Below are 27,839 nucleotides of genomic sequence, written 5' to 3' on the forward strand. Positions count from 1 at the left end.
GTTCATTTTCCTCAGACTTTCTTAACAAATGAATTCAACTTTCTTTAAGAGTTTCTATTCTTGACCAAAAAACCAAAAATCTAAAATATCATCTTTATACTAAACATGGAACTTCTTTTTTTATTTTTTTGAGTACTGCATTTTAGTAATCCAACACACCTTCACTCTCACATCACCAAATGAGAGAAGATAATGGAGGGATGAAAATAGATTTTCAATTATGTACTTTTTAAAAAAAGCATAGCTTTATTGACTCTAAAAAATCCAGTACACTTTTACCACTATACTGAAGAATGTTTTTCACAGACTAGGGACTACAATATTAAACCAACTTCTACTGATTAACAGTGTTCTTAAGGGACTTACCCTGACTTCGTGAACGTTATCCGAATAATCCACACTCTGGCAAATATAGCTATATCCTGCATTATATGATCCCATGAATAACTGGAAAAGGGGAATAACATTTGGAGTAAAGTTTTAGTAGATACAGCATTTATAAGCACGACCTACAATATGCAAACTTCCAAAATATTTTTAAAAGCAATACTGTCTTAAAATTTTTCGATGCATTAAACATTTAATATGTTGGAATTTCTAAAATTTCCTATCTGTCAATTTATTTTAAAATTGAAATCTAAATTTAAAATGACATGTGCCATTTGGACTGAGACAGAGACTATCTACCTCATAATGTTAAGAGAAATTGTGATTCACCACATGCAGCAAGAGTTGCACGGATTTCTAGTCTTGAACCAGAGTGGGTTGCATCTAACAAATTGGGTAAAGTGTCCAAATGAGTTAAAGTTTTTTATGAAGCTGAGCTTCTGTAGGCTAAGCTGTCAATTAAAGAAGGGTTTCTTAAAAGGAGCATACTGTTCTTTTTCCTAGCATCACCAGTCCAGTACTCTGGGTTCATACAGAACATTAATGAGGAGTCTCTTGGAAAACAAATTCCTTTCACTCTTACAACTTAAGAAATGGCTGTGCCAATCCAGCCTTCAGGATTTTCTTTCAAAATGCCATGGAGGATTTGCTGCTGCCCAGAGGGGTGGACAGTGGTTAATAGCAACAGCTGTATTAACAGTTAGCTCACTTCAGTTCCAACATAAAATACAATTACACTATGTAATAGGATTTAAACTTGAGATCGGTATTTTACATCTGCACACTTTCATCAGCTACCAAACCCGAAACTGCTGAATAAGCATTATAAACATATAGCTACAACTATTTACTGAGTGCTTAAGATGTTCCAAACGCTATGTAAAAATTATCTCACTTATCTCTGATACCCTAGAAGTTAGGTATTATGCCCATCTTACAGATGGGGGAAATGAATCTCAAAAAAGTTAAATAACTTCCAGTGTCAGAAAAGCTAGTAAGGGTTATTTTAGAATCCAGTCTGCCTGCTTCAAAATCCCACTTTAAACAACTGTCTTACACTTTTTATATGTTTCATATTTTTGTTATCCAAAAATGAAAACTGTCAACATAAAATTTACTCTTAGAGTAGCTAACATTTATCTTAGGGCACAACATTACAATGATAGTTTTCCACATTCTCATTTTTTAATTTGCAATAGACCTGGGGAATGATAGAGTGAACTTTAGTAAACGTACCTCTCTGAAGATAAAAAGGTTAAGCAAAACCATCCCGAAATTATAGATAATGAGCGCTAAACGCATCTGGAAAGGTTCTCGGTCCTTCATCCATTTTGGACCCAGCCACACAAACAGGAGGTAAAGGGTACTTATACAAAGCGTAGGCAATGGGGACTGCATCATAGGCCAATTTTCCACACGTTTATCTACAGAGAGAACATAAAATTCCTTAGACAATAAATGTTCTATAAAATGAACTTATTAGGAAGCATAATGTTTCAACTTAGTTTTCCTAATTTGACCAAATACAGATTCTTAGAGGCCCAACAAAAAACACATGATGTAAAAACCAAAGAAACGAGACCAATTCCTGGGAGTACCTTTTGAAAATGAAGTTTCATTACATAAGGCACACGTTATATGTTTTACAGAGAACCTCGAGAACAGAGAGAAGAAACAAAGCTCACTGAAAATTCAGAAGAGGCCTGGGATGAAAAGTTAATCCAAGGTTTCACAGACAGAAAATAAACACTTTAAGGAGAAACCTGACTTTCATATTAAACATCTGAGACGAATTAGCACAGTTTGGAAGCTGCTCCATCCTATGCCAAAAGCAGGAAAAACTTGGTAAACTGAAGAGGTCTGGAGCGTGGAAGCCGCTCCCCGGAATATTTCTGGATACTGAAGACAAGAGTACAGTTACACGTGTATTAAGTTGAGGATTAAGTTAGAGATCATTACATTTCTATACCTTATTTAAACAGCAGCCACATATTCAAGACATTTTTCTTTTTCCTTGAGAACATGAGCCTACCTTTTTTCCCATGAATATAACCAACTCAAGTACTTTTCTCTAAAGCTATAAATCATTTACCTTACCTATGTGTGTGTGTATATATATTTATATATGTAATGTAACATATTATTTCATTTAAAATGAATCAACTGTTTTTAAATTCAAATATGCAAACCTGCATCAAATTTATAATAGAATTTTGCCACAAAGAAGACATTTCTAAGAGAAGCATGATAACGAAATACGAGGTTGACAAAAATTTACATTACAAAGGACACTGAAGTTAATTTTTCTATTTCTAAAAGCTAAACAGCATTTTAAAGGTTGTGAATCTAATGTCTAGCTTATTCTTGGTAATGCAAAACACTTCTATGTTCTATTTTGAGGAAAATAATATGTACTTTTTTTACAGTAAAAAAAAAAAAATTTATCTTTCAGCCAGTTCCTAAAACCTAGCCTAAATGAATTTAACTTAATTGCTCATTACAATGTCCCCCTATTTAAACTGTCAGTTTTACTAAAACTATACATGCAAAATAGCTCTGGGTAAGTTAACTGTCTTTCAAAATGCTTTACCTAAAAATAAATTAGTCTGTTTCTGTATGCTGTCAACAGAAAATAAGATACAAGACATGAAACACAAATACAAAAATATTTAATCACATAGCTTCCAAAGTTGGGGCGTGACACAATAACCATGGTTTCTATAAAATAAGAGTTGTTAGAAGGGTGGGATAGTGACTTGAAAAGAAACACATACGAAAACAACAACAACAAAAAATAAACCCAGAAAAACTGATTTTTCTTTATCGTTTACAGAGGAGGCCTACTCTCTATCTATTCATGGAAATTATGGTTCTGTCATTCAAATCAAAACACATTCCAGAATTAAAAATAAACTAAAGTACTTAAAAGACAGGAGAGAGAGTAATCCTCTTACAGGAGGGAGTGACTTAAAAGATAGGGGGCTGATTTTTGTTGAAGGCACTGTGCCACTATGGTCTTGCCAGTGATTGTTCCCTTTTCTTTACTGTCGTCATATTATTCTTCTGTGACCATATCTTTCTATGCCAAAAGCCAATCTAAAACATGGGGTATTCATCGACTTAGATCTTTATTTTTCTATATTATAGAAAAAAAAAAAAACTAATACAAACCCCCTAAGTCCTAAAGCTTGGCTGTACTTCAGGTCACTAGGGAAGGAGCTGCCAGGGTGCTCCACCCCCATCCACAAACTAGAGAGAGGGCAGATGCTGCTTTTCCCATGGATACAAAGAGCAAAAGGACTCTGTTATGAGAGAATCTATGTAACAAAGACAGGAAGATAAATTCACCTGTAAGGAGACTCTAATTTCTGACATCACGGATTATGTCTTACTCTTATACACACAGAATTCCTCTTGACTTTAAAGGCAGTTCTAAGCAGCAGGCAGGAAAAAACTAGGGAAATGGGGCCAAACGTTCCCCTAAATCAAGAATAAATAAATAAGCTCCTTCTTTCAGATGCACAGTATGAGTAACTCACTCAACAGAGGTATTTAAAGAGACACGAGCAAGAAGCTGAAGGTCTGATAAGATTAAACACTGACAGAGGCCAAGAGAAGGGTAAAGAGGTGGAGGGGAGCAGATAAGGAGTAGCAGACGTATCCGAGAAGCACAGGAGGCTCCATCAGTAAACAGTCGGGCTGAGTTTCAATGCCAGCTCTGCAGCTGTGGGTAGGACCTTAAGGGCATAATCGGTCCTCATCTCTTGATGGAGAGATGAAGGGGAACTAGATTAGTGCTTCTCCAACTTTAATGAGGAGAAGAATTACCTGGGGGCACAGTTACAATGCAGGTTCTGACTCAGCAGCTCAGGGTACAGTCCATTCTTAGGAAGATTCTGCATTTTCTAGGAAGTTCCAACTGACTCTACGCCAAGAGCGTCATGGACCATCCTTGAGTGTCAGAAAACTAGGGGATTCCTTGGGATTTTTTTTTTTTTAACTTTTGAAACTTGTTACTTTTTAAAGCAACAATTAGGAGGAAGAATGGAATTGAAGGTAAGGAAAACTGGATCAAGAAAACAGGCAGTTTCCGCTGGCCAGGGGACCCACTTCTCACGGCCAGAGTCCCTGCACGTGTGTTCCCTTACAGGGCATCACACGGTCCTGTAAACTTCCTTGAACTGCCATCTCCCTCGGGGCAGGGGCTGGGTATCTCACTCTTGTATTACCAGGCCTGTTGAGGCGCCTGAACATTTATCTGACGAATAAATGAGGAGTAGATCATTTTTTTTCATATTAGTCCTTTATTGTCTATCCCTTTAGTGAAACCCAACAGTACAGTTATTGATAGTCGAGGTTTCTTCAGAGTCCAGCAACCCTTTCCCGCAGCTCTTGCCAATCCTCCTCCAGGTCAGCTCACAGCTTTAACCTGAAGTCAGTCCACAACACCTCAGCCCAGTACTGAGTGCATGTGTGCTCCATGGGGCTCAATGTCTCCACCACATTGCTTTCTCCAGGGAAAAAACACAACACCCAACGATGCAAGTCATGCCTTCACCTGACAACCACTTAACAGAGCCCTATGTCCAGCCTATAAAAGGCGACATTTCACACCATATCCATCTCGGATCAGCCCTCCGGTTCACAAGGGTCCGAGAGCTCTCAAAATCTCCACCCCCAACGATTATCACAGAAGCTGCAGTCATTGTCAGCAATGAGAGTCACAGTACAACAGCAACTCCCACTCTGTGATAACATTTGCGTGAAATTTCTCCATGTCTTTGCCGTTATCTGCGTCTCTCTGAATTTGTGTGCGTTAATACTTCTATCTGACAAGATAGCCTACACTTCTTTCACATGTTCCCTTTTCCACGAAAAAGAAGGACTGAGTAGGTCACAACAGTATCAAACAACGATATGAAAATTCACCATTACTAAACAGTCCCCCAAGTCTTGAACCAAAAACAAGTGATGGCAGATTAGAACAGTAAAGAAAAACCATGAGTACCGAAGCTTTACCTATTTTATATTAATAATGAACTATTTTATATAAAATAATGAATCATCCAGCTTTTCACTAACACAAATGTTTAAATGACATTTTTTATATGTTGCCTTTCCTCTAAGAAAGATGTGTGTACTTGCTTACTTTTTTCTTTTGGCTTTTTTCCAGTTTTACTGAGAAACAATTGACATAGATCACTGTATAAGCTTAAGGCGTATAGCATGATGGTTTCATTTACATAGACTGTGACATGATGACCACAATAGGTTCAGCTAACGTCCATCTTCTCATATAGAGAAAATAAAAAGAAAAGAAAGAAGAAAAAAAGGAAAACATTTTTTCTCCTTGTGATGAGAACTCTTGGATTTACTCTAACAGCTTTCCTATATACCACGCGGTGGTGTTAGCTACAGTCCTCACGTCGTACACCGAATCCCTAGCGCTTATCTCATAACCAGAAGTCTATACCTTTTGACCACCTCCCTCCAATGCCCCGTCCCATCACCGTCCACCTCTGGTAACCATAAGTCTGACCTCTCCTCCTGAGTTTGGTGTTTATTTTTTTAAATAACCTTTTGAAGGTAAATTAAATCCTCTATTCATTTGAGTTACACTGAATCCAAATGTAGATTACGCATATTAGGGTAAAAGAAGATATATTTCTGGTACGCTGTCAATACCCTAATCCTACACAGTTATGGGTGGGATTCCATACCATGAATTTATTAGGAAAAAAGAAAAAAAAGAAAACTTCTGTTGAAACCCTATCCCTCCCGCCACCACTGAAGTCAAATTCTGTCATCAAGGAATACCAAGGTTCAAATGGGTTTCACGTATCACTCTTAGGAATTCTCTCTTTGAAAAGCTCTTCCTTTTGCTGGGGGTGTAGGGGAATCAATATGGTAGAAATATAAATTGGACTCCAGTCGATCTGTTGGCCAAATTGTCTTCTTTCTATATTTTATATTATTAATATGTTTATTAACAGGTCTATGCCTTTATATCTTGATGATTTTGCTCTTATTTTTGAGCCTATTTATTAACAATTTTAAGCCTTTCATGTTGCGTGGAAGCCTTGATCTAAATTAGATGTGTAGAATTTCAGATTTAGAAATGATCCCTTTATCTCACAAATAAGATTCAGAGAGGCCAAGAGACTTGCTGGAGAAGGTGCGGCAAGAGCCTCCTGTGGCCCAACAGCTCTTCCAGGACCACTCAGTCACCATGCCCACTCATTTTAAGGGAGAAATGCTCCCATCAATTTCTTCCTAACTTACAGGTTTAAAGAAAATTCTCAAATAGAATTGTGACTATCAGTCATGTTCCTTCAAGAGAAAGAAAACAAGAGGGACCTACAAAAGTCCCCTTAGCAGAAAGAAGGACAAGAGATAAACAAACCAAGGCTCACGCTCTCACGGGCGGTGCATTTGGCAGACCTGGTCAAGGATCGTGATGCTCTGGAAGACATGACACTAAATGCTGGGGAAGGACCGAGGATGTCTAGCCTGAAAAAAGGAGGCCTCATCAAATACTAAAGAGATATCAGATTTATGCTCTATTGCCAGAGAACCAGTGAGAAGAGCTTTAGGGGAATAAATTACACCTCAATTCAGAAAATTTCAAACCATAAGGTCTCTTTTTCTGTAAGTAGAAAAGTTGTCTCCCTTGGTAATGAGTTCCCTCTCTGAGTTTTAAAGTTAAGCAAACCTAAAGCTAAATATTATAGCAAATCAAGTTTAGGGACAAGAAACTTTATTTCAATAATAAGAATTACCGGGCTTCCCTGGTGGCGCAGTGGTTGAGAGCCCGCCTGCCGATGCAGGGGACGCGGGTTCGTGCCCCAATCCGGGAAGATCCCACATGCCGCGGAGCGGCTGGGGCCGAGAGCCGTGGCCGCTGAGCCTGCGCGTCTGGAGCCTGTGCTCCGCAACGGGAGAGGCCACAGCAGTGAGAGGCCCGCGTACCGCAAAAAAAAAAAAACACAAACGAAAAAAGAATTACTAAGACACATTACCTTAACCTTCCAGACCCTGAAGAGTTAACTTCTTTCTCAGGAAATAGTTTCCATTTAGAACATTTTGACTGCTTCATAAAGCTCATGCCGAGTGGGACTGATTTATTTACAAACATTAGTCTGGTCAGCAATCACACAATTTTATCCATGTTAAAAGGCCATGGAAGGGTTACCCAACTGTATGCGTTTGTCAGAACTGACAAACTGATCCTCGGAAAGAGTTCATTTTATCATGTATAAATTATACCTTTATTTTAAAAATGGAGGGAAAATGATCCATTTCTGAAGTGGGGCTTCCCTTGAACACCCTCCACCAACAGTCTTTTATTCTTTACCTGATTTATATCTTAAAATCATCCAGCATGGTATACAGAACAGCTTTTCAAGTCAGACTCTCCATGCCTTTTGAGCTAAGTGATTTGCAACAGGTTATTTGGCCCCTGACCTCTCAGAATTCGCCAGCTATTAGAGGAGACAGACATGAAAAATCAATTGCTTTGCAGGACGATGACAGCAATGTCAGAGGCCACTCTGAGAACAGTGGCAGGACAGGAGAGAGGCGACGAGGGCAACTTCCAGAGCTGACATCTGAACTGTTCCCTGCGGAGAAGAGGAGGGACTTGCCAAGCAGACAGGGAGGGCGGAAGGCTTTCTTGCAGAGAGAACCACATGTATAAAGAGCCCCAAATCAAGAGATAAAGCACTTATTCTGTAAACTAAGCAGGCCTGGGGTAGAACATATATACAAGGAAAGATGGCAGGAAATGACTAGAGATTTACAGGTCAGATCAGACCTGGGAGAGTCTCACAAACTATGCTGAAGACGCTGGAACTCAGCCTGTAGGTAATGGGGAGATGCTTCATTGCTTAGAAACAGGAGACCACATTCGGCTTTTAGCAGATCGTGACGGAGGCAGTGGGAGATGGACTGAAGGGGAAAGGCAGGGAAACCAGCTGGATCAGTGGTTCTCAGGTATCTGTCTGTTGCTAGGCTGCCCACAGAAGGATCATCTGCTTGTTAAAAATATAGATTCCTAGGCTCCACCCCAGTATCCACTGAATCAACATCTCTGTGGGGGGGGCCCAGCACTACGACCTCAGAGTTCCCCTGGTGACGCTGACGGGCAGCCAGCCTTGGAGACCACTATAACGCAAGAAATGAGGGAAACCTGGATTCGGGGAGTGCACTGGTGATGGAAGAGACAGGCAGATATGAAAGTCACAGGGGCACATCTACAGACGTGGTGGCTGACATGGACGTGAGAGGTGAGCGTGAAAGAAAAGTTCAGGATTGCCCCCAGGTTTCTGACTTGCCTGGTGGCAGGGATGGTAAAGTCATGGATCCAGGACAGAGCATAAAGGAAGAGGAGCAGATCTGGAAGGAGATGACAAGGTGCATTTTTTAAAAATTAATCAATTTATTTATTTTGGGCTGCACTGGGTCTTCGTTGCTGCGCGCAGGCTTTTCTCTAGTTGTGGCGAGTGGGGGCTACCCTTCGTTGCGGTGTACGGACTTCTCATTTCTCATTGCAGCAGCTTCTCTTGTTGCGGAGCACGGGCTCTAGGCGTGCAGGCTTCAGTAGTTGTGGCACGCGGGCTCAGTAGTTGTGGCTCGTGGGCTCTAGAGCGCAGGCTCAGTAGTTGCGGCGCGTGGGTTTAGTTGCTCCGCGGCATGTGGGATCTTCCCAGACCAGGGCTCGAACCCGTGTCCCCTGCATTGGCAGGCGGATTCTTAACCGCTGCGCTGCCAGGGAAGTACGATCAGGTGCATTTTTAAACAGTTTGTGTTTGAAGCACTCATGGGCACCTAGATGGAGGTATCCAGTAGGCTCTGGAGCTGCAGATGACTGCCGGGGCTGCAGACACACAGGGGAGTCACCGGCAATGAGAACCCCAGCCGAAGTTCACGTCACAAGGGAAAGAGAGCATAGAATGAGAGAATAAAAGGAACAAAGATTGAACCCTGGGGGACACTTAAGGGAAGAGTGGGATCCGTGGCTGTGAAGCAACCAGAGAGGAAGGAAGAGAGAAAATGATGTTGTGAGGACCGAGAGAGTAAGGTGTTTTGAAAGCGATGGGGTGGGCGACAGACTCTATGGATGGAGAGTCAGCTGTTCTCTCCTCTTCTTTTTAATGAGGAAATAATAACCATCTCGCAGGGTTGATGGGCGATGGTTAAACGGGAGAGTTCCCAGCACACGTGGACACTGCAAAGCCCTTCCTTCCGCTGCATCCCGTTCCCTCGGCACCCATGCCTCCACGCAGGTGTGTCCTACGTCAGGGATCATCTAAGCCCCTCCTGCTAAGAGTCAAGCCCTTCGATGTCTTCCAGGCCTTTTCTTCCTGACCTAGAGGAGTCCCGTAGGTTCTGGATACGAGCATTCAAGTCAGACTAGCAGCCTGACAACCTCAGCTTCCTCCTTTAGCAGCTGAATAAGCCTCAGCAAGTCACCTAGTCTCTCTGGCCTTACAGGTGATGACAGGGTTGTTAGGAGGAAGAAGACACCGCATGTATAGTGTCTGACACAGAATAAGAGCTCAATACGTGTCAGCATTGTCCTCATTACTGACAATAATCAAATCACTAAATCCTCCTCTGTCCCAAGAGAAGAGTTAAACCAAATTAAAGAAAAATTACCATCAGGAATTAATCTTAGGAGAAGAGTTTAAAGCGAGAAGACAGAATATTTTTTAACTGATATACTGAGAATACAGCACATTTTGTAATTTACTCAGGAGAGCAAATATATAGCAAGTCTAACTCTAAATTTTTAATTATTTGGAAAAAAAGGTTTTTTTTTTTTAAAAAAGCTCCTTTTTAAGAAAATGTAAACCAGATTTTAATAAATAATAGAATATTTATAGTCCAATAGTTTTCAAGTAACCCAAGTCCTTAGAAACTTCTACTTATATACAAACAACAGTAATTGATTCTTACAACAACTATCACTATATATATTAAAGCAACTTTCTTAAAATTTGCTATAGGCCTCCTCTTTCTTTGAAAGGCTTATTTCTTTTAAAGCTTTTTAGAACTCAGGATTTCTACCAGTCAGAATGGACTTTCTTCCCCAAGTAGTCTAAGCTGGTCAGCATTTCCCAGAAGAAAAATTAGTAAAAATTTTAATGTTTAGAAGATCCAAATTCCTAGAATTAACAAGAAAGGGCACACGATTACAGGAGGAAACAATGCTGGGTGGGTGATGACCTGGGGAGTCACGCGAGGCAGAGGGGAGTGTGGCACAGGGCAAGGGACAAGCCCGGAATGAAGAACGGCTGGATTCAAGCTCTGCCGGTCATTTCCTAGCCCATGACACCTATGCACCTGACACGCTCTGAGCCACAGTTTCCTCCTATGTATTAATCAAATGGGGGGCGATGACAAGATTATCCAAATCACAGAGCTGCTTTGAGGTTCCAACTAAAAAACCCTCTGTAGGAAGCCTCTCCAACACGAACCCTTTCTGCACGCTTGAAAGTATTAGATGTGCATTTCCTTTGAGACTTTTAAAGCACACTGTGATTGCCTCTAGATGCCAGGCAACTGTGCTGTCACTGTCTGCTTAAGTGTGTCCCACAGCAGGCGGGACAGGGGTTGCATGTGCTAACTGCACAGCTACAGAGGCTCCCAGCGTGGCTGCACCCAGCAAATGGCTGAGGCCGAGTGCAGTGGAGGCCACCAAGTGTCTAGAAAATAGATGCTGTGACTGTGGCTACTGCTACTGTGAGCGTAGCAATGTGAGACATTTCTTCTTCTTCTTCTTCTTCTCCTTTTTTTTTACTGAAGTAGAGTCGATGTACAATGTTGCACCAATCTCCGCTGCACAGCACAGTGAGCTTCACACGTGTACACATTCTCGACATTCAAGACATTTCTAAACCGCCCTTTTCATTCCGGGAAAATGAGCAGGAGTTAGTGATCAATATCGTTCTAAAAGAAATACAAAGTCCCTGCTGGGGTAAATAAATAAATAAATAAATAAATAAACAAATAAATGAGTAGGGTTCTCTTAAGTAAATTTTAAAATCAGTAGCTTAAGAGTATTTAAAAATTCTTCTTTTTCCATCGTAGTTCTTAGTAGCAGATTACCCAAAACATTAAGAAAACTCCATTCTCCTGCTATTCAAAGTGTGGTCCCTGCAACAACAGAAAAGCACCTCTTGGAAGCTTACTGGAAATGCAGAATCTCAGGCCCCACTCCAGACTTATTAAGCCAGAGCTGTATTTTAATTAGATTCCCAGGTGATTAACACATTAAAGTCTAAGAAGAACTGCTCTAGCCTACTCAGAGGTGTGGGCCTACTTTATATAATATATAATCAAGTCACGTAAGTTTGATTTATTTGTTCCTAGAGCCTACCTGAATAAATCAGCCACTTCTTTTTTTCTAACAACATCTACCTCTATTTAACCTCCCGTAAACAAAAGAAAAACACAAGTCCAACAACCAACTAGAGACAGGGAGTAGCTTCAGGAGTACAGTCAAGACATCAAGAAGTATGTACTACACATTATTCTCTATAACTAGTCAGCCCTCCTTAATAAGTTAGAACCAACAGTTGCAAATCAACTCCATGTTTTTTAACACCTGGCAGCTAATCACTAATATTCAGGTGATGTTGTTATAAATCCATTTGCCTCTACTGACTATACAAAAGTAACAGTGATTCCATGTCATGCTGTACACTAAAAGCACCCCGAAGAGAAACTGCAGTCTTTTTCTGAAGGAGTTAGTCAATGTCTTCCTCCATTTATTATAAATATCATGAGGGCCGGGGCTACAGCCCTCATTCCTTGATATATCTTTATAACAATGCCTTCGAACATTCGTTAAAAGAAATTTTTAATGAAAAACGTAGATTACTGTTGTCAGGAAGAGTTTGAGAAAGATCTTATCTCTGTGACAAGGATAAACTGAATACCACCGTGAGGTCTCTTCTAGGTCCTAGTCGAAAATGTGATGCTTAATATATTCTCCAAGCCAAGGAAGAGCTGGGGTATCAGTGAGGTGAAAAAGGCAGAAGCAGAGGAGAAAGGTCTTCACACAAGTGCATACAAGGGGACAGGTAACGATCTAAGACTTACTGTAGAAATGAAACATTCTGAAGGTGCTGGAGGACTGAGGGATGAGTTTCCTTCTGAGTCAGGGTGATGAGCCGGGGGAATGTCTGTCTGCTTTAACGCCCTGTGTGCTCAGGGAAGACGGTGCTGGTTTGAGTTTGGAAGAACAGCTGGATGAATGGAAGGAAAGGGCAGCTCTTGCAGAATTCAGATGTAACCCAGAGCTAGAAAAGACCACAGGTCAGAGTGTGATGGGCAGACAGGAAGGAGCAGAGGTCATCACCAGGAAGGCCAGGGTACGTTGCGGGGTCTGAGGAAGCAAATGGCCAGCATATAGTTTTATGAACTCAGCTGAATGATACTCACCCAAGAGCCTGAAAGAATGGAGAAAGGAGTGAAAAAGCAGAGAAAAAAAAGAACTTTGATTCGAAGTTCACCTGAACAGAGAACACAATAAAGGTAGAAAGTGAGAGAAATTATACAATTTCCCATAGGCTGCAGATAAACAGGGACAGATCCAGAAGCTTCAAAGGAGAAAAGCTAGTAACATGGATGAGGTGAGTGAATCAATGTGTGATGTGACCTGAAGACCGATTACTCTGAGGTTTCATTTGGGAGGGTCAGTCCTAGATGGAATAGGATCCGGTCAGTTTACTCGCTTAGAAAACAGGGACAGTAACAATACCGAGCCCAAAGGAGTATGCGGATCAAATGTAACAACACAAACAAAGCATTGGACACAGGGCCTGGCACACAGCAAGCATTCAATAAATGTTCACTATGATGACTGAGCAATAAAACAGTATCTGCTGGATTTAACGATTCTAGTACAGGATCGTTACGGACTATAAGATGCTGTAATGTGCATTCGGTACACCTTATGCTATTTGATGTTCACAGCATGCCTATAAGATAGGTATTATTTAACAATTCTGTGATGAAGAAATAGGCTTGAATAAATATGTATATATGATACAGAAGAATGATGCCTTGTATACGGGAAGCCAAGACAGAAAGAATGCAGATAAGTACTTTCCTTCTCACCCCATTTTCACATTTTGCTGGGCTTCTGAGAAAAAAGCAGCCATAAAACATCCTCCCTGTGCTAATCTGAGATACCAAAGTCCAAACATCACCCTTAGTGCTGCCAATATTCTTAAGGCTTCAAGAAAACTGAAATGGTGATTCCCTTTAACAAAAAAAGATTGAGATTCTACTGGACCATGTATGTGTGTTGTAATGGGAACTGTAGCTGAGACCTTCTTTGCTCACAGGCCTATTCGCTGATCCATGGTCAATTCTTAATTAATTCCCCTTCACTAATTAACAGTAGTTTCCAGTTGCCGTATTATGAAATTTGGCAAACACTTTCATAATTCACTTTGAACATACTTTTCTTACGGTCCTAGCTAGTCCATAATATGGAAGTCAATTTCACCTTCCCAGGCTAATTACCACTCTTTATATTTCAGATATATATTCATACACACACACACACACACACACATATACACACATTTATTTATGTATATTTATTTATATGTAAACACATTTACATATAAATACATATAAATAAATATATTTGTATAAATACATTTATACCTTTATATAAATAAGTGTATCTATTATATGTATATATTTATTTATAAATATTATAAATATTTGTATATATTTATTTAGATATATATTCATATATACATACATATATACACATTTATGCATATATATCTATCTATGTATATTTATAAATACATGTATATATAACTACATATACATAAATATATTTATATAAATGTATATATTATACATACTTATAAGTAAATATATAAGTATTTATATGTTTATATATATTTATTTAGTTATGTATACCTTTATATAAATAAATATCACTTTTTAGTTTAATCTCATATGACAGCACTTACAGCACCATTAAGCATTTCAGATGCCTTCCTTTAGACTACCTCTGGTGGTATTATGACTTTGTTCAGATTTAGTATTCTAAATACTATGTCCATAAGAAAGCAGTGTAAGAGAAGGTAAAATAAGAGAAGGTACACAGGTCAGAGGACGCTGCTCTCCCGCTGGGTGAGCGTGATGGGAGACGAGAGCACTGGGCGAAGAGAAGAAACAACCTCTTTCGACCCATTTCCACGACACTGTCATCTGAAAGTTGTTTAACTTCTAAACTCATGGAAATATCACTGCCTGCCAGGCCTATTCTCCGAGGTGTGAGGTTCTTGGTAATACTGTAAAACAAAATACAAAGCCAAGGTTGTCCTCCTTGTTCTTTGCTACTGTCTAGCCACATGGGTACTTTTTTTTTTAAGCAACAGTTATGCATACTCTACAAAGAAAGCCATTTTACAATAAACTAAAAAAATAAAATAGAAGAATCAACTGTTTCAGCACTGAACACCGAAGAAAGATTATATCTAGAGGTGCTATATTAATTGTATAACATATGAAATTCCTTTTTTTTTAGTTGTAGTAAAAAACACATGAACTTTACCATCTCAATCATTTTTCAGTGTACATTTCATTAGTGTTACTTCATTAGTGTTACTTATATTCACACTGTTGTGCGACCAACCTCTGCAGCTTTCTCATCTTGCAAAACTGAAACCCGGTACCCATTAAACAACTCCCTATCTCCCCCTCTCCCCAGCCCCCCGCAACCACCGCACTACACTGCTTCTATGAATTTGACTACTGTAGAGACCTCATATAAGTGGAATCACCAGTATTCGTCTCTTTGTGACGGACTTATTTCTTGGCATAATGTCCTCAAGGTTCATCCATGTTGTAGCTGTGTCAGACTTTCCTTCCTTTTTAAGGCGGAATAATATCCCACTGTATGTATATATCACATTTTGTTCATCCACTCATCCATCAGTGGATATCTGGGTTGCTTCCATCTCTTGGCTACTATGAATAGTGCTGTTATGAACACAGGTGTGCAAATATACTAAATTCTTTAACAATACATATCTGTGCCTAAGTTTTATTTCATAAACAAATAAAATGAAAACAGAGGAACATACTGCTTCAAACACTCTAGTTCAAAATCACAAATGCCTTAATGCAATCACACTTAACAGTGAGTAACTGATTCCTTCAGTGGATTAATGCACTTGCCTTTCAAATTCCAAGACATATTCTAATTAAATGTGACCACAAATAAAAGATTATATTGAGGTATTTGTTTAAGAATGACAATATTCCATGGAGAAAAATAAATGACGAAAGTAAGATTTTTTTAAATTACCACTTTAGCTAAGGAACATACTTACACCAAAGCCATTTAATTCTTTTGTTTTCCCCATATGCTAACGCCTACGTATTTGTAGCAATTTTGCAAAAATTTTAAGCCATACTTCCAAATTTAAGTTAGGAATGCTCAAAGATAAAGTGTCTATAATTGAAAAATCTTTTGTAATAATGTATGATAAAATTTTTATGTTCTATAGAAAAAAAATATAAAGTAAGATTAAGATTAGACTATCTAAGCCATTGTTTTAGGAGCTATTACAAGGATTCAATAAAATGGCCTTAAGAGAACATGTAATCTCAAACCTTCTAATTGTACAGGTAGAAATATGAGCCCCAAAGAATCAGGAATAATTTGCCCAAGACCATGTAAAAATGTAATAATTTGCCCTTGACCATGCCCAAGACCATGAAACCACCTGCAGAATAATAAACTTATTCTCTAATGTTACTGTTATTATTTTTGACAAAATAGTTAACTCTGGGTTGTTCAAGGAATATGTAGATCGTTAAATGGGTACAGAATTATAGCAACAAGCACAGTGCTATGTCAAAACAGGTGCTTAAATATCTGTATCCCTTTGTTTTTCTATTCCTTTAACTATTTCCTATGGAGCAGATAAGAGAAAGTAAAAAGGACTAAATATTAATCTGTTATTTTCACTACTTGGGCAGCACTAGCAACAGTCTTGTTGGAGAAGATTGGCATTGTTGCATAGAATGAGGTTTTTCAATTACTCATCAATATATGTTTGTTTGAAATTGCTTTACCTATTTAAAGAATTTTTTAAAGTTCCATCTATATCCAGAATTTAAGAGCCGGATGAGACCTTAGAGATTACCTAATTCAACTCAATTAAGAGATGAAAAAAGTTGAGTTGGAAAAGCAAAGGGACAGCTCCAAACTCTCATGGCTAATTAGCGGCAGATCTGGGACTAAAGCCTCGGTCCCCTAAACACCAGTCCAGGATCCTTTCCATTCCGTACACCACGCTGCCCTCCTCACTCCCACACACATCACAAGGCTTCCGCACAGACCATGAGGAGAGAGGAAGAAATACATCTGATTTTACATCTCTTGAAAGTATTTTGTGCTAAGTGATTTAATGGTTTGACTCCTTCATTAAATTTAGCCAACATCAATTGAATTTATGACTACCTTTAAAAATGATAAAGATCATTTTTAAAACTCTCTGTAATTTAGTGTAGCCCAAAACCTTATTGGTATTTAAAAAAAAAAATGATAAAGATCATTTTTAAAACTCTCTGTAATTTAGTGTAGCCCAAAACCTTATTGGTATTTAGCAACCAGAATATATCACTATTTGAAATTACACTGGATTAAGAGGGTTGTATCAAATCAACAAATGTATGCGCACTTCCTAGTGTTGGGGAGAAAAATACAAAGTGAAAAGATAAATAATCATGAAGGTTAAAACAGTACCAGACAACAGAGCCCCCGAAGGAACAGCACAAGGAATGTACACGAGCAACTGTTTAGGACGATGGGATCAGATGCGGCAATGAGCTGCTCCGGGTACCACGACCGAGAAAGGCTCCGTGTGGGAGGGAGGCTGAGCCCGGCGGGCCTGGGTGAAGGGCACGTGAGGCGGGAGCCAGGGGAAAGGGCAGTAAAGGCAAGGGCAGTGTGATAAGGGACATCAAGGCAGACGTGCACACGTTTTACTCACGGGTGAGTTATCCAAGGTGGCTAGAGCTGCACGTCTGTGGGCAGGGAAGTGCTGACTGACCAAGTTAGAAAGGAGAGCTGGAAACTGGTTTTGAAAGGCCATGTATTTCTTCCTCCTTTCTCTTTTCTAAAAGTCAAAACCCGTATGATTTTTAAAATATATATTCTAATACACTCTCATTCTAAGGGAAAATAAAACAACAGCACCTTAATTGAAAAACGTCCTGATAATGAAAAAGAAAAAAGAGCCATGTAGCATGAGAAAAGACAGATTCTGTTACCCATCTCTTCTGTATGTGCTAATATATGTCTAATTCAAAATAATAAGTGACTCAATAAATGTAAAATAATGCTTATGTTAATAATATTAAATCATTCACTAATGACATTATCTTAGGACCAAAAAAAAAAAAACATCCAATTTTAAAAGGATGATCAACTTCTTTGTGGCACTTAAGATCACAAAGTTATATCACTGTCTGATATAACTGTCTACATAATTCTTAAAACCTTGTTTCCCTAAGCCAAAGAATCTAACTGTATAAAACTGTGTCCTGACACCAGTTTTAGAACTTGCACTGTTTTCCCCTCCTGGAATTCCATCTGTGATTGGATGCTTTGCTACATGCTGCTGGGGAACGGACAAGAGCATCAGACATTAGAATCCATGAGTCTGCCACCAAAAACCACTGGTGAGGGAAAAAGTAACAAGAATCAAACAAACAAACAAACAACCCTAAAATGGCATGGACCTCCTAGAGGCTTCAGGGAGGTTATGAAAGAAGGATAAGACCAGGACCTCATTGAAAATGCTGCCTAAGGGAGACCCCACATTAGAAGATGGACACGTTCCACATATTTGTCTTTAATTAACTGCCTAGAACTTAGAATGTCTTTTCTCAAAGAAACATTGAAAATGGTGAGTGAGTTTCCAGGCTAGGCCAAACAAAAACCTGTTATAGATAATAACGTAGATAAAACACTCTACATTAACTGTGACAAATAACAAAACCAACGTAACTATAATAGACGATATTAAAGACCCGTGCTCCTCTGGGGCCCAGCAATCTGTGGGACAGACCCTGCCTATCTGAGCTGAGTTAAACGTCCCCTCCCACGGGCCCCCCGTCTCAGCACACCAGGCTGACTCACTGGTCCTTAGACTCATCCCCAGTTTCCATGGCTTTTTAGTTTTGACACCCCTTTCCTTAGTCGACCTTTCAAGTACTCTCCCCAACGGTATCCACGTCAACTTCACGCGGTGAAACAGCTAAAATACTCTAAAGGCAGCGCCTGTACATTCCTCTCATGACAAAAGGCCGCGGTGCAAGTGGAAGTGGAGATGAGGAGAGTGGAGAAGCAATCTCCTGACCTTCCCGAGGCCCCAGCTAGGCCTGACTCTGACTCCGATCACACTGCCTTCAGACCGTGAGGCCAAGGGAGGTGGAACGGCCGTAAGCTGCGTGGGGCGGTGACCGAGTGTCTTCGTTCTCTCCCCAGAGCCCAGACCTGTGCCTGCACGTGGCAGGTGATGAGGTAAGAAGGACAGGTTATACAAGCGTAGCTTCTGGATTTCATCATCACCCCACAGGAGTCCCCCTCCTCCTGAACCACTCATCCCCTATACTCCCTTCTGCCCCTCCAAAGTGAGGGGAAGGCCCGCTAGACTGGCCTTTCACGCTCTAACTTCAACTCCCAAGCAGACACTCATTTTTCACCCAGGTATAGGGTGCTATATTTGTGAACAGAGAGCAGTGTCAAAGTGCCCCACCAAACCCACATGCATGTACAAATATACTCCAAGAACAATGGCTGTTTAAAAACATGTGGTCAATGTACACAGTGCTATATTTAAAATAGATAACCAACAAAGACCTACTGTATAGCACAGGGAACTCGGCTCAGTGTTATGTAACAACCTAAATGGGAAAATAATTGGAAAAAGAATAAATGCATGTATATGTATAACTGAATCACTTTGCTGTACACCTGAAACTATCACAACGTTGTTAATCAACTATACTCCAACATAAAATAAAAAGTTTAAAATTAAAAAAAAAAACATGTGGTCAAAAAGAAATATGGTAGCTCAAGAGACATCTGGCCTTATTGTGGGCATGCTGGCTACTAACTTTCTAGGATGTTTCTATGTTAATATCAGTTACACAAAATGGTACTAATAAGTATTTATTAAAATAATAAATGCAACGGAAAATACAAGGTACAATTCGGGTACAAATGGGCATTTATAAGTTGGGGATATTAAGACTCATTGGTTTTCAAATTTTACATACAATTCTTCTTGATCAGATGTACACTTTGAGCCTAGGATCCCAGTCCTAATAATTTTAATGTACTCCTAAAGTGAAAAAATAGAAAAAAAAAACACAATGACATCAGAGTACCTACTCTCATGCCACCAACGGGTATAAAAATGTCCTATACCAGTCTATACTTTCCTATATATTATAAACCAAGACTCACTTACTTGTTCAAAATATCTAAAAATATAATATAGAGAAGGGAAAATTTATTTTTGCTGTTTTTCGAAAAGTACAGCTCTTTCAAAGTTTTGACTCCAATGTATAAAGTGTTAATGATGTAGTAAAAGTAATACTTTCCGTGTTTATACACTATGGGACATATTCTGTATTTGCTAGATATGTGTCTTTGAAAAGCCCAATTTTTATACATTGCTTTGGACGTGTTTTATTAAATACCACCATTTGGGGGACTTCCCTGGTGCTGCAGTGGTTAAAAATCGCCTGCCAATGCAGGGGACATGGGTTCGAGCCCTGGTCCGGGAAGATCCCACATGCCGCGGAGCAACTAAGCCTGTGTGCCACAACTACTGAGCCTGCACTCTAGAGCCCGTGAGCCACAACTACTGAGCCCATGTGCCACAACTACTGAGCCCATGTGCCACAACTACTGAAGCCCGCGAGCCTAGAGCCCGTGATCCGCAACAAGAGAAGCCACCAGCCCCCATTCACCGCAACTAGGAAAAGCCTGTGTGCAGCAACGAAGACCCAATGCAGCCAAAAAAAAAAAAAAAAAAAGATAAATAAATAAATAAATTTATTTTTAAAAATACCACCATTTGATATAACAGCGCAAAATGGTATTTTTGCAGAAACTGCCCAAGGGCAAAAATCTCTGGGCTCATCAAATGTACTCAACAAATGTGTAACTATTCCTGTTCTGAAAGTCCAAAGTAGATAGAGTTAGGCAGAAAACTTTACACTTAACTTTATACTTAGGCAGAAACCTCAGTGGAGAGAAGTATTTAATGAACTGATAAAACAGAAACGAAGAAGCACACAACTACAGTGTGAGAATGAAAGCACTCAGGGCACAAAGCCTTGCTCATTTCTTTCTCTCCCTGAATGATCCGCATTCTTTCACCATACTCATCGCTATTTCTCAACACCATCTTTCTCTCTGCCCACTTTTATCTTCCCCTCTGACACATCACCTTCTTCTTCAGCCTCATCTCATAAGCTACTTTTCTACTTTGAAACTCCTTCACCCAGATTTTCAGGAAACTATAGCAAGGAGATCCTCTTGGAATCAGAGTAGTGCGAATGAATCACAGATAGGAGAGCACAGAAGAAGGGGGGTGGTGAGAGGGTGAAAGGAAACAGGGCAGACCTATTCTGCCTGAGTCTGAAATAGCCCTCTTACACAGCAGCAAGGTAGAACCCACTAAGCCTCTAAGTTGGCTAAGAAATACCATCTACCTACACTAGGTAGCTCATTACAGAAAGCAAGGAAGCAGTCTCGGGTTTCGTAAGTGGATAGCCAGAGCATGGGTGAATACCTTCCCTCTGATCTGCTAGTGAGAGGTCACTTCGTTCTAGTGGCTACTCTCACTACTCCGGCTTGGCCCTCAATATTACATTATTTGCCCTTCACAGGCTCGTGGACAGCTTTCACATGAGGCAAGTGCACACAGCTTCCCGTTTCATTTGTGATTTTTTTTATACAAGCATCATTAGGAAGGAAATAACCATCACCGAAAGGCATATTCTTCCTTTGCTGTCAATTGCTCTGCGACTCCAGAGGTGGGAAAGCTCTGAGGTAGGAAAGAAGGACAGACAGGAATGAGAACTCCTGGGTGTGGCTGGCTATACGGAGATTTGAGGACCTTGATGAGGCCTGAACTCTGAAGCATGCAAAGTGCAATTATCTGCCAAAGAGCTTGCCTGATGTTCAGCTCTGTACAATTGTGTAGTGGGAAACCCTGATGCAATGTTTAAATAACCAAAATCACAGAGACGAAGGGAAGGATACACCTTTGCCAGTTTTTGTAGGTACAGCAGCATAACCTCAGCGTACACTACATAGAAGAGAGACTTAAAAAGGAACGACTCCATTACAAAGTGCTTTTTAACCATTTTCAAGTGCAACAGCTAAATAAGTAGCTTATTTCTCAGTGTCAAACTTGAGATCTTCTGAAAAAGAATACACTTTGCTAAAGAAGTTAAAGCCACATCAATGCCAAAGAATCATTTTGTCTTACACATAAATAATTCCGGCACACGTTTTTTTCCACGACATATATCCCATGTATTGTACTGTGTTCATGCTGTAACCACTATCCCATTGACTCTAACAACGAACACCAAACTACAGGAATATATTTCCATTCCTTGGGAAGGGAGGCACAGTCCTAACATGTAATGTTAACCTCCTCCGCCACTGGGATGCAGGGCAATACTGCAAAAGGACTGGAAATGGCAAAACATAAGATCATTTCTAAAATCCTGTTAGCTTAATTGTTTATTTCAAAAACTTGTAAATGCTTTAAACCCAAAAGTAACTGAAGTAAATGAAGAAAATAAATGGCAAAATATAAAAATAACATATTAGCACAACTCTTCCCCTTAGAAAAGCTGCCTAGCTCAGCCAACTAACGATCCCTGTCAAACTGCAACACCCAAAGGGAAAAGTTTGCCATTTTAAGACAATTGTATACGTGTGGGTTTCTGGGACCACCTCTAGGTGCTGCTGTAGAGACCCCCTTTCCTAAAGATTCCCTACTTCTTTCCCGGTGTTTTAACCTTCCCCCTCCCCCTGACCGCACTGCACTGCGCAAAGCCATCACAGACAATCACTTCAAGCCTATCTGTTGTTGAAAAAGCCTTGGAAACTAACCTCCTCCAAGGTTCAAGGAGCCGAACAACGGCTTTTGCCTTTTCATTCCAAATTATATTCTAGACGGACGAGCTAGACAAGAAAATATTAGCAGGTGTGTCAAAGCAACCAGGAGGCCAAAAGAAGCAAAAGGACAGCGACCACTGGGCCCTCCGCTCTCCCGAGCCATCTCACCGACGGAATATCGCTAAATGTTAAAAATGTGCAAGAGAGAACTGTCAGAGCTCGGAAGATGTGGGACCACAGGGTGGGGCAGGCCTGCGCCGAGCTCTCAGCAGCCCAGGCTCCATCTGAAATGCCAGCTCCTGCATCCGAGAACCTGACGAGAGATGGTGGAAGCTCAGAGGAAAACCGGGCAAGCGTCGAGGGGAGGGGGAAGACTTAACGTTCGGATCAGATTAACCAGAGCCCTAGCGCCGTCTCCGCGCCCGGCACCTCCTCGGATCCGCAGCATCCCAACAGCCGCAGGGGGCAGGGGCGCTGCCGGGCCGGGCGCTCCGAGGCCGCCGGCTGGTGTCTCCTGCGGGGCCAGGCGAGGATGGGGAGGTTTACCTGTGATGGACAAGGTCCAGCGGTAGAACTCCACGGTGTCGTTGAGCGCCGTGGACACCACGTTCAGGACGCTGCCCGGCTCCGAGTCCAGGAGCCCCATCGCGGCGGTGAGCGGGCGCCGGCGTTGGGAGGAGGAAGCGGAGACCCCGCGGGAGGATCGACCTCCGAGGCGACGGCGGACCGAGCGAGCGGCAGCCGGGGACCCCTCTAACGGCGGCGGCCCAGCTGCGTCTTCTCCCCTTCGTCGGGGCGCCGCGGCGGCGACGATCCGGGCGGAGGAGAAGGTAGTGTCAAAGCTCCCGGGAGGAGGAGGAGGAGGAGGAGGTGGAGGAGGAGGAGGTGGAGGAGGAGGAGGAGATCCTGCCGTGAGCGCCGGGCGCTGCACCCGTCTGCCGCCGCGCGCCGCCGCCGCTCCAGTCTCCTCGGTCGGTGTCACGTGACCGCGCGCGGGGAGGCGGGGCCGGCGCTCCCCTCCTCCCGCCCGCGCGCGGGGACTTTGCGCAGGGATACTGCGGCGGGGAGGGGCCTGCGGGGCCCGGGGCCGCGGCCGCGCAGGCGCTGGCCGCCCCGCGTCCCTCGTCCTCGTGCTCTACGCGTGGTCTGGGGAGCGGGGCACCGCGGCCTCCCCTTGCCACCTCCCCCCGCGGGTCTCCCCGCTCCCCTTCCCCGCCTCCCTCTCCCATCGGGCCCCTGCGGAGGAGTATGACGCCTTCCCACGCGTGACCTCGCATCCACCCTGGATGCGCCTTAAGAAACTGGACGGGGAAGAATGGGCGTTTGGTGGGGAAGGCTGAGGTAGGCGACGTGCTTTGGTCCTTACCTGTCATTCACTTCGATTTCCCTTCGGTTCTGTTTCCTTCACCTCCACCTGCACAGACTTGTCACCAGGACAAGGGAGATACAGAAGTTATTCCTCTAAATTAGTAAAGGCATGTTTGTCTTCACAGCTGCAGTGATGGAGAATGGACTTTGGGGTCTAATCATTAGCAAGTTAACAAATAATTTGAATGAATGCTTGCATGTGTTCCGTAGGCCCTTTTAATATACAGAGCATAGTCAAAGCAATTTAATTGTTAAGTAAGGTTCTAATAATTAAATGAGGTCATGAGGAAAAGAGAGAGGGCCGAGAGAGGCCTTACAATTAGAAAAGTCCGCTTAGACCTGACGGCGTTGTGGTGAATCTAAAAGGATAATTGCTCAGGAGACAAAAGACAATCTAGGTGAAAGAGGGAAAAGTATTTTTTTTAATTGTTTAGATAATAAGAAGATGATGGGAGGTAACAAGATAATCTTACCCCTGAAAAGGAGCAAAACTACATACAGTTCGTAATTTGAAAGTTTCTGACATTGAACAAGACCTTTCAGAAGAGTCCAATAACCTTTTCACCTACTTGGTATTTAAGCATGTCGCCTGCTTTTGTGTAACGTTTTCTCCAATTGGTGATTTAGGATGCTATATTTAAAGGCCATTGAATGCAGTGTTAGTTGTTTCTGCTCTTTGACACTGTTAAAATAATCTGAATACTATCTTTTATCATAGTTGTTTGATTTATTTCTTTTCCAATTGACCCGTTATATGTCCTTTCATTTTATTTTATATTGGAAGCATCCTAGAGCATAAGAATTATTTGGGGGTTCCTTTTTTTTGTTTTGTTTTGTTTTTGTGGTATGCGGGCCTTCCTCTGTTGTGGCCTCTCCCGTTGCGGAGCACAGGCTCCGGACGCGCAGGCTCAGCGGCCATGGCTCACGGGCCCAGCCGCTCCGCGGCACGTGGGATCCTCCCGGACCGGGGCGCGAACCCGGTTCCCCTGCATCGGCAGGCGGACGCGCAACCACTGCGCCACCAGGGAAGCCCTGGGGTTCCTTTTTGAGGACCCAACCCAGTGCTATAAATAATAATTAATAAAGTATTTATGATGATGTCAAAATGATAACATATTTTTTCAGAACATATCAAGGACTACAAGTGGCAGACACTTTAGGGAAAGAAGAGATAACTAAAAGTAACTGCTTTATTGTATTGCTCAAGCAACCATAGTCTTCATTAAATGCTCTATTTGTGAAATTAACAAAATAAAATGTAATTTATCAAATATATTTATCAGATTAAAGTGTTTTGGATTGAAATTATGGTTTCTCAAGTCTCAACTGCAATTTATGTGTGTCAGTCTGATCCTAGAAGCTATTAGCTATATTAGAAAAAAGAAACCCAGTCAAGTCTCTATATTTGGAGAGTAATAATGTTCAATAATCTACTTATGTACTTTGGTGGTCTAGCAAGGTTCAGATTAGTTTGAACTTCATCTAGAAAATTGATGACTACTTCTGTATTGTGAGATCCTGGATGCTTCCTATGGAGAACAGATCCCCATCCTCTCTCCCATTCACATGCACGAAATCGCAGCATCTCGTTTAATACAGTGTGAAATTCTTAAAACCATTTCAGAGAGTATTTCTCCAGTCTCTCTTTTATAGTGAGGCCAACTTAAGTCCCTGTATTCACTAGGGGGCGCCTGTCACATATAAGAAAATCCTAGACAAGTGAAGACAAATATGTCAGGAGTGGCACTTCTGACTCCTTCATGCCCTACTTGGTACAGTAGTATGTTTGTTTGCATTTATGAGCTGTCCAAACATACACCAAGACCCAGAGCCCTAGAACTTACCTGCTCTGGAGCCCTATCACCCAGCACTGAGACTGACAGGCCAGTCCTCAGTTCACAAGTGGTTTACAAACACCACTGGCTAACCAAACCCAAAGCCTACCTACCGTGATTGTGCAAAGGGAAGGAGACCTGCTGTCCACTCAGCTAGAGTGACAGCCATCTAACAAAGATCTTGGTGGCATTGTGACAGAACAAAATCAAATACAAGCATCCATGGTATCTGCAAAATTTTGAGAACAGAGTTCTTTGTTGAGGACTGAATAAAAATGCAATACAGTTACCTACAAAAACTAAAGGAGAGGGTATGATTATAATAAAATGATTTTATATAAAATAGCAAAAAAATTGTGTGTGTGTGTGTGTGTGTGTGTGTAACTCTAAAGGTTTTTTCCTTGTGGTCACCATGAGGCTCACATGAAATAGCTTAAAATTATAACACCCTATTTTACACTGATAACGTCAACTAAATTTCTTTTTTTGTGAATTTATTTTATTTTTTTGTACAGCAGGTTCTTATTAGTTACCTGTTTTACACATATTAGTGTATATATGTCAATCCCAATCTCCCAATTCATCCCACCACCACCACCACCCCCCCCCCTGCTTTCCCCCCTTGGTGTCCATATGTTGTTCTCTACATCTGTGTCTCTATATCTGCCTTAAAAACTGGTTCTTCTGTACCATTTTTCTAGATGCCACATATATGCGTTAATATATGATATTTTTCTCTTTCTGACTTACTTCACTTTGTATGACAGTTTCTAGGTCCATCCACATCTCTACAAAATGACCCAATTTCATTCCATTTTATGGCTGAGTAATATTCCATTGTACATATGTACCACATCTTCTTTATCCATTCATCTGTCAGTGGTCATTTAGGTTGCTTCTATGACCTGGCTATTGTAAATAGTGCTGCAATGAACATTGGGGTGCATGTGTCTTTTTGAATTATGGTTTTCTCTGGGTATATGCTCAGGAGTGGGATTGCTGGGTCATACGGTAATTCTATTTTTAGTTTTTTAAGGAACCTCCATACTGTTCTCCATAGTGGCTGTATCAATTTACATTCCCACCAACAGTACAAGAGGATTGCCTTTTCTCCACACCCTCTCCAGCATTTGTTGTTTGTAGATTTTCTGGTGATGCCCATTCTAACTGGTGTGAGGTGATACCTCATTGTAGTTTTGATTTGTATTTCTCTAATAATTAATGATGTTGAGCAGCTTTTCATGTGCCTCTTGACCAGCTGTATCTCTTCTCTGGAGAGATGTCTATTTAGGCCTTCTACCCATTTTTGGATTGGGTTGTTTGTTTTTTAAATATTGAGCTGAATGAGCTGTTCATATATTTTGGAGATTAATCTTTTGTCCGTTGATTTGTTTGCAAATATTTTCTCCCATTATGAGGGTTGTCTTTTCATCTTGTTTATAGTTTCCTTTGCTGTGCAAAAGCTTTTTTTCATTAGGTCCCATTTGTTTATTTTTGTTTTTATTTCCATTACTCTAGGAAATGGGTCAGAGAAGATCTTGCTGTGATTTGTGTCAAAGAGTGTTCTTCCTATGTTTTCCTCTAAGAATTTTATGGTGTCTGGTCTTACATTTATCTATTTAATCCATTTTGAGTTAGTTTTGTGTATGGTGTTAGGGAGTGTTCTAATTTCATTCTTTTACATGTAGCTGTCCAGTTTTCCCAGCACCACTTATTAAAGAGACTGTCTTTTCTCCATTGTATATCCTTGCCTTCTTTGTCATAGATTAGTTAACCATAGGTGCATAGGTTTATCTCTGGGCTTTCTATCCTGTTCCATTAATCTATATTTCTGGTTTTGTTCCCGTACCATATTGTCTTGAGGTGCATAGGTTTATCTCTGGGCTTTCTATCCTGTTCCATTAATCTATATTTCTGGTTTTGTTCCCGTACCATATTGTCTTGATGACTATAGCTTTGTAGTATAGTCTGAAGTCAGGGAGTCTGATTCCTCCAGCTCTGTTTTTTTTCCCTCACGACTGCTTTGGCTATTCGGGGTCTTTTGTGTC

General features: G+C 41.0%; 2 protein-coding genes across 3 annotated transcripts in view; one reads left to right on the forward strand and one right to left on the reverse strand.

Moving 5' to 3' along the window:
• ELOVL4 (ELOVL fatty acid elongase 4) overlaps window positions 1–23,535 on the reverse strand; it is a 46,500-nt gene extending 22,965 nt beyond the window's left edge. Inside the window, exons 1-3 of one of the 2 annotated variants that reach the window (XM_055087678.1) lie at window positions 23,135–23,535; window positions 1,624–1,811; window positions 367–447 (exon numbers count right to left, since the gene is read on the reverse strand). In XM_055087678.1, the coding sequence (XP_054943653.1) occupies window positions 367–447; window positions 1,624–1,811; window positions 23,135–23,234 (369 nt within the window). In that variant the 5' untranslated portion in view covers window positions 23,235–23,535. The remainder of the gene's footprint in view (window positions 1–366; window positions 448–1,623; window positions 1,812–23,134) is intronic. The other variant, XM_007104886.4, reaches the window with a different exon arrangement.
• Window positions 23,536–23,772: 237 nt separating this feature from the next.
• The window catches only part of TTK (TTK protein kinase), a 92,513-nt gene continuing 88,446 nt past the window's right edge, over window positions 23,773–27,839 (forward strand). Inside the window, exon 1 of the mRNA XM_055087674.1 lies at window positions 23,773–23,929. The gene's annotated coding sequence lies outside the window, so the exon portion shown is untranslated. The remainder of the gene's footprint in view (window positions 23,930–27,839) is intronic.

The sequence above is a fragment of the Physeter macrocephalus genome, chromosome 11, assembly GCF_002837175.3.
Source record: "Physeter macrocephalus isolate SW-GA chromosome 11, ASM283717v5, whole genome shotgun sequence".
Classification (NCBI taxonomy): domain Eukaryota; kingdom Metazoa; phylum Chordata; class Mammalia; order Artiodactyla; family Physeteridae; genus Physeter; species Physeter macrocephalus.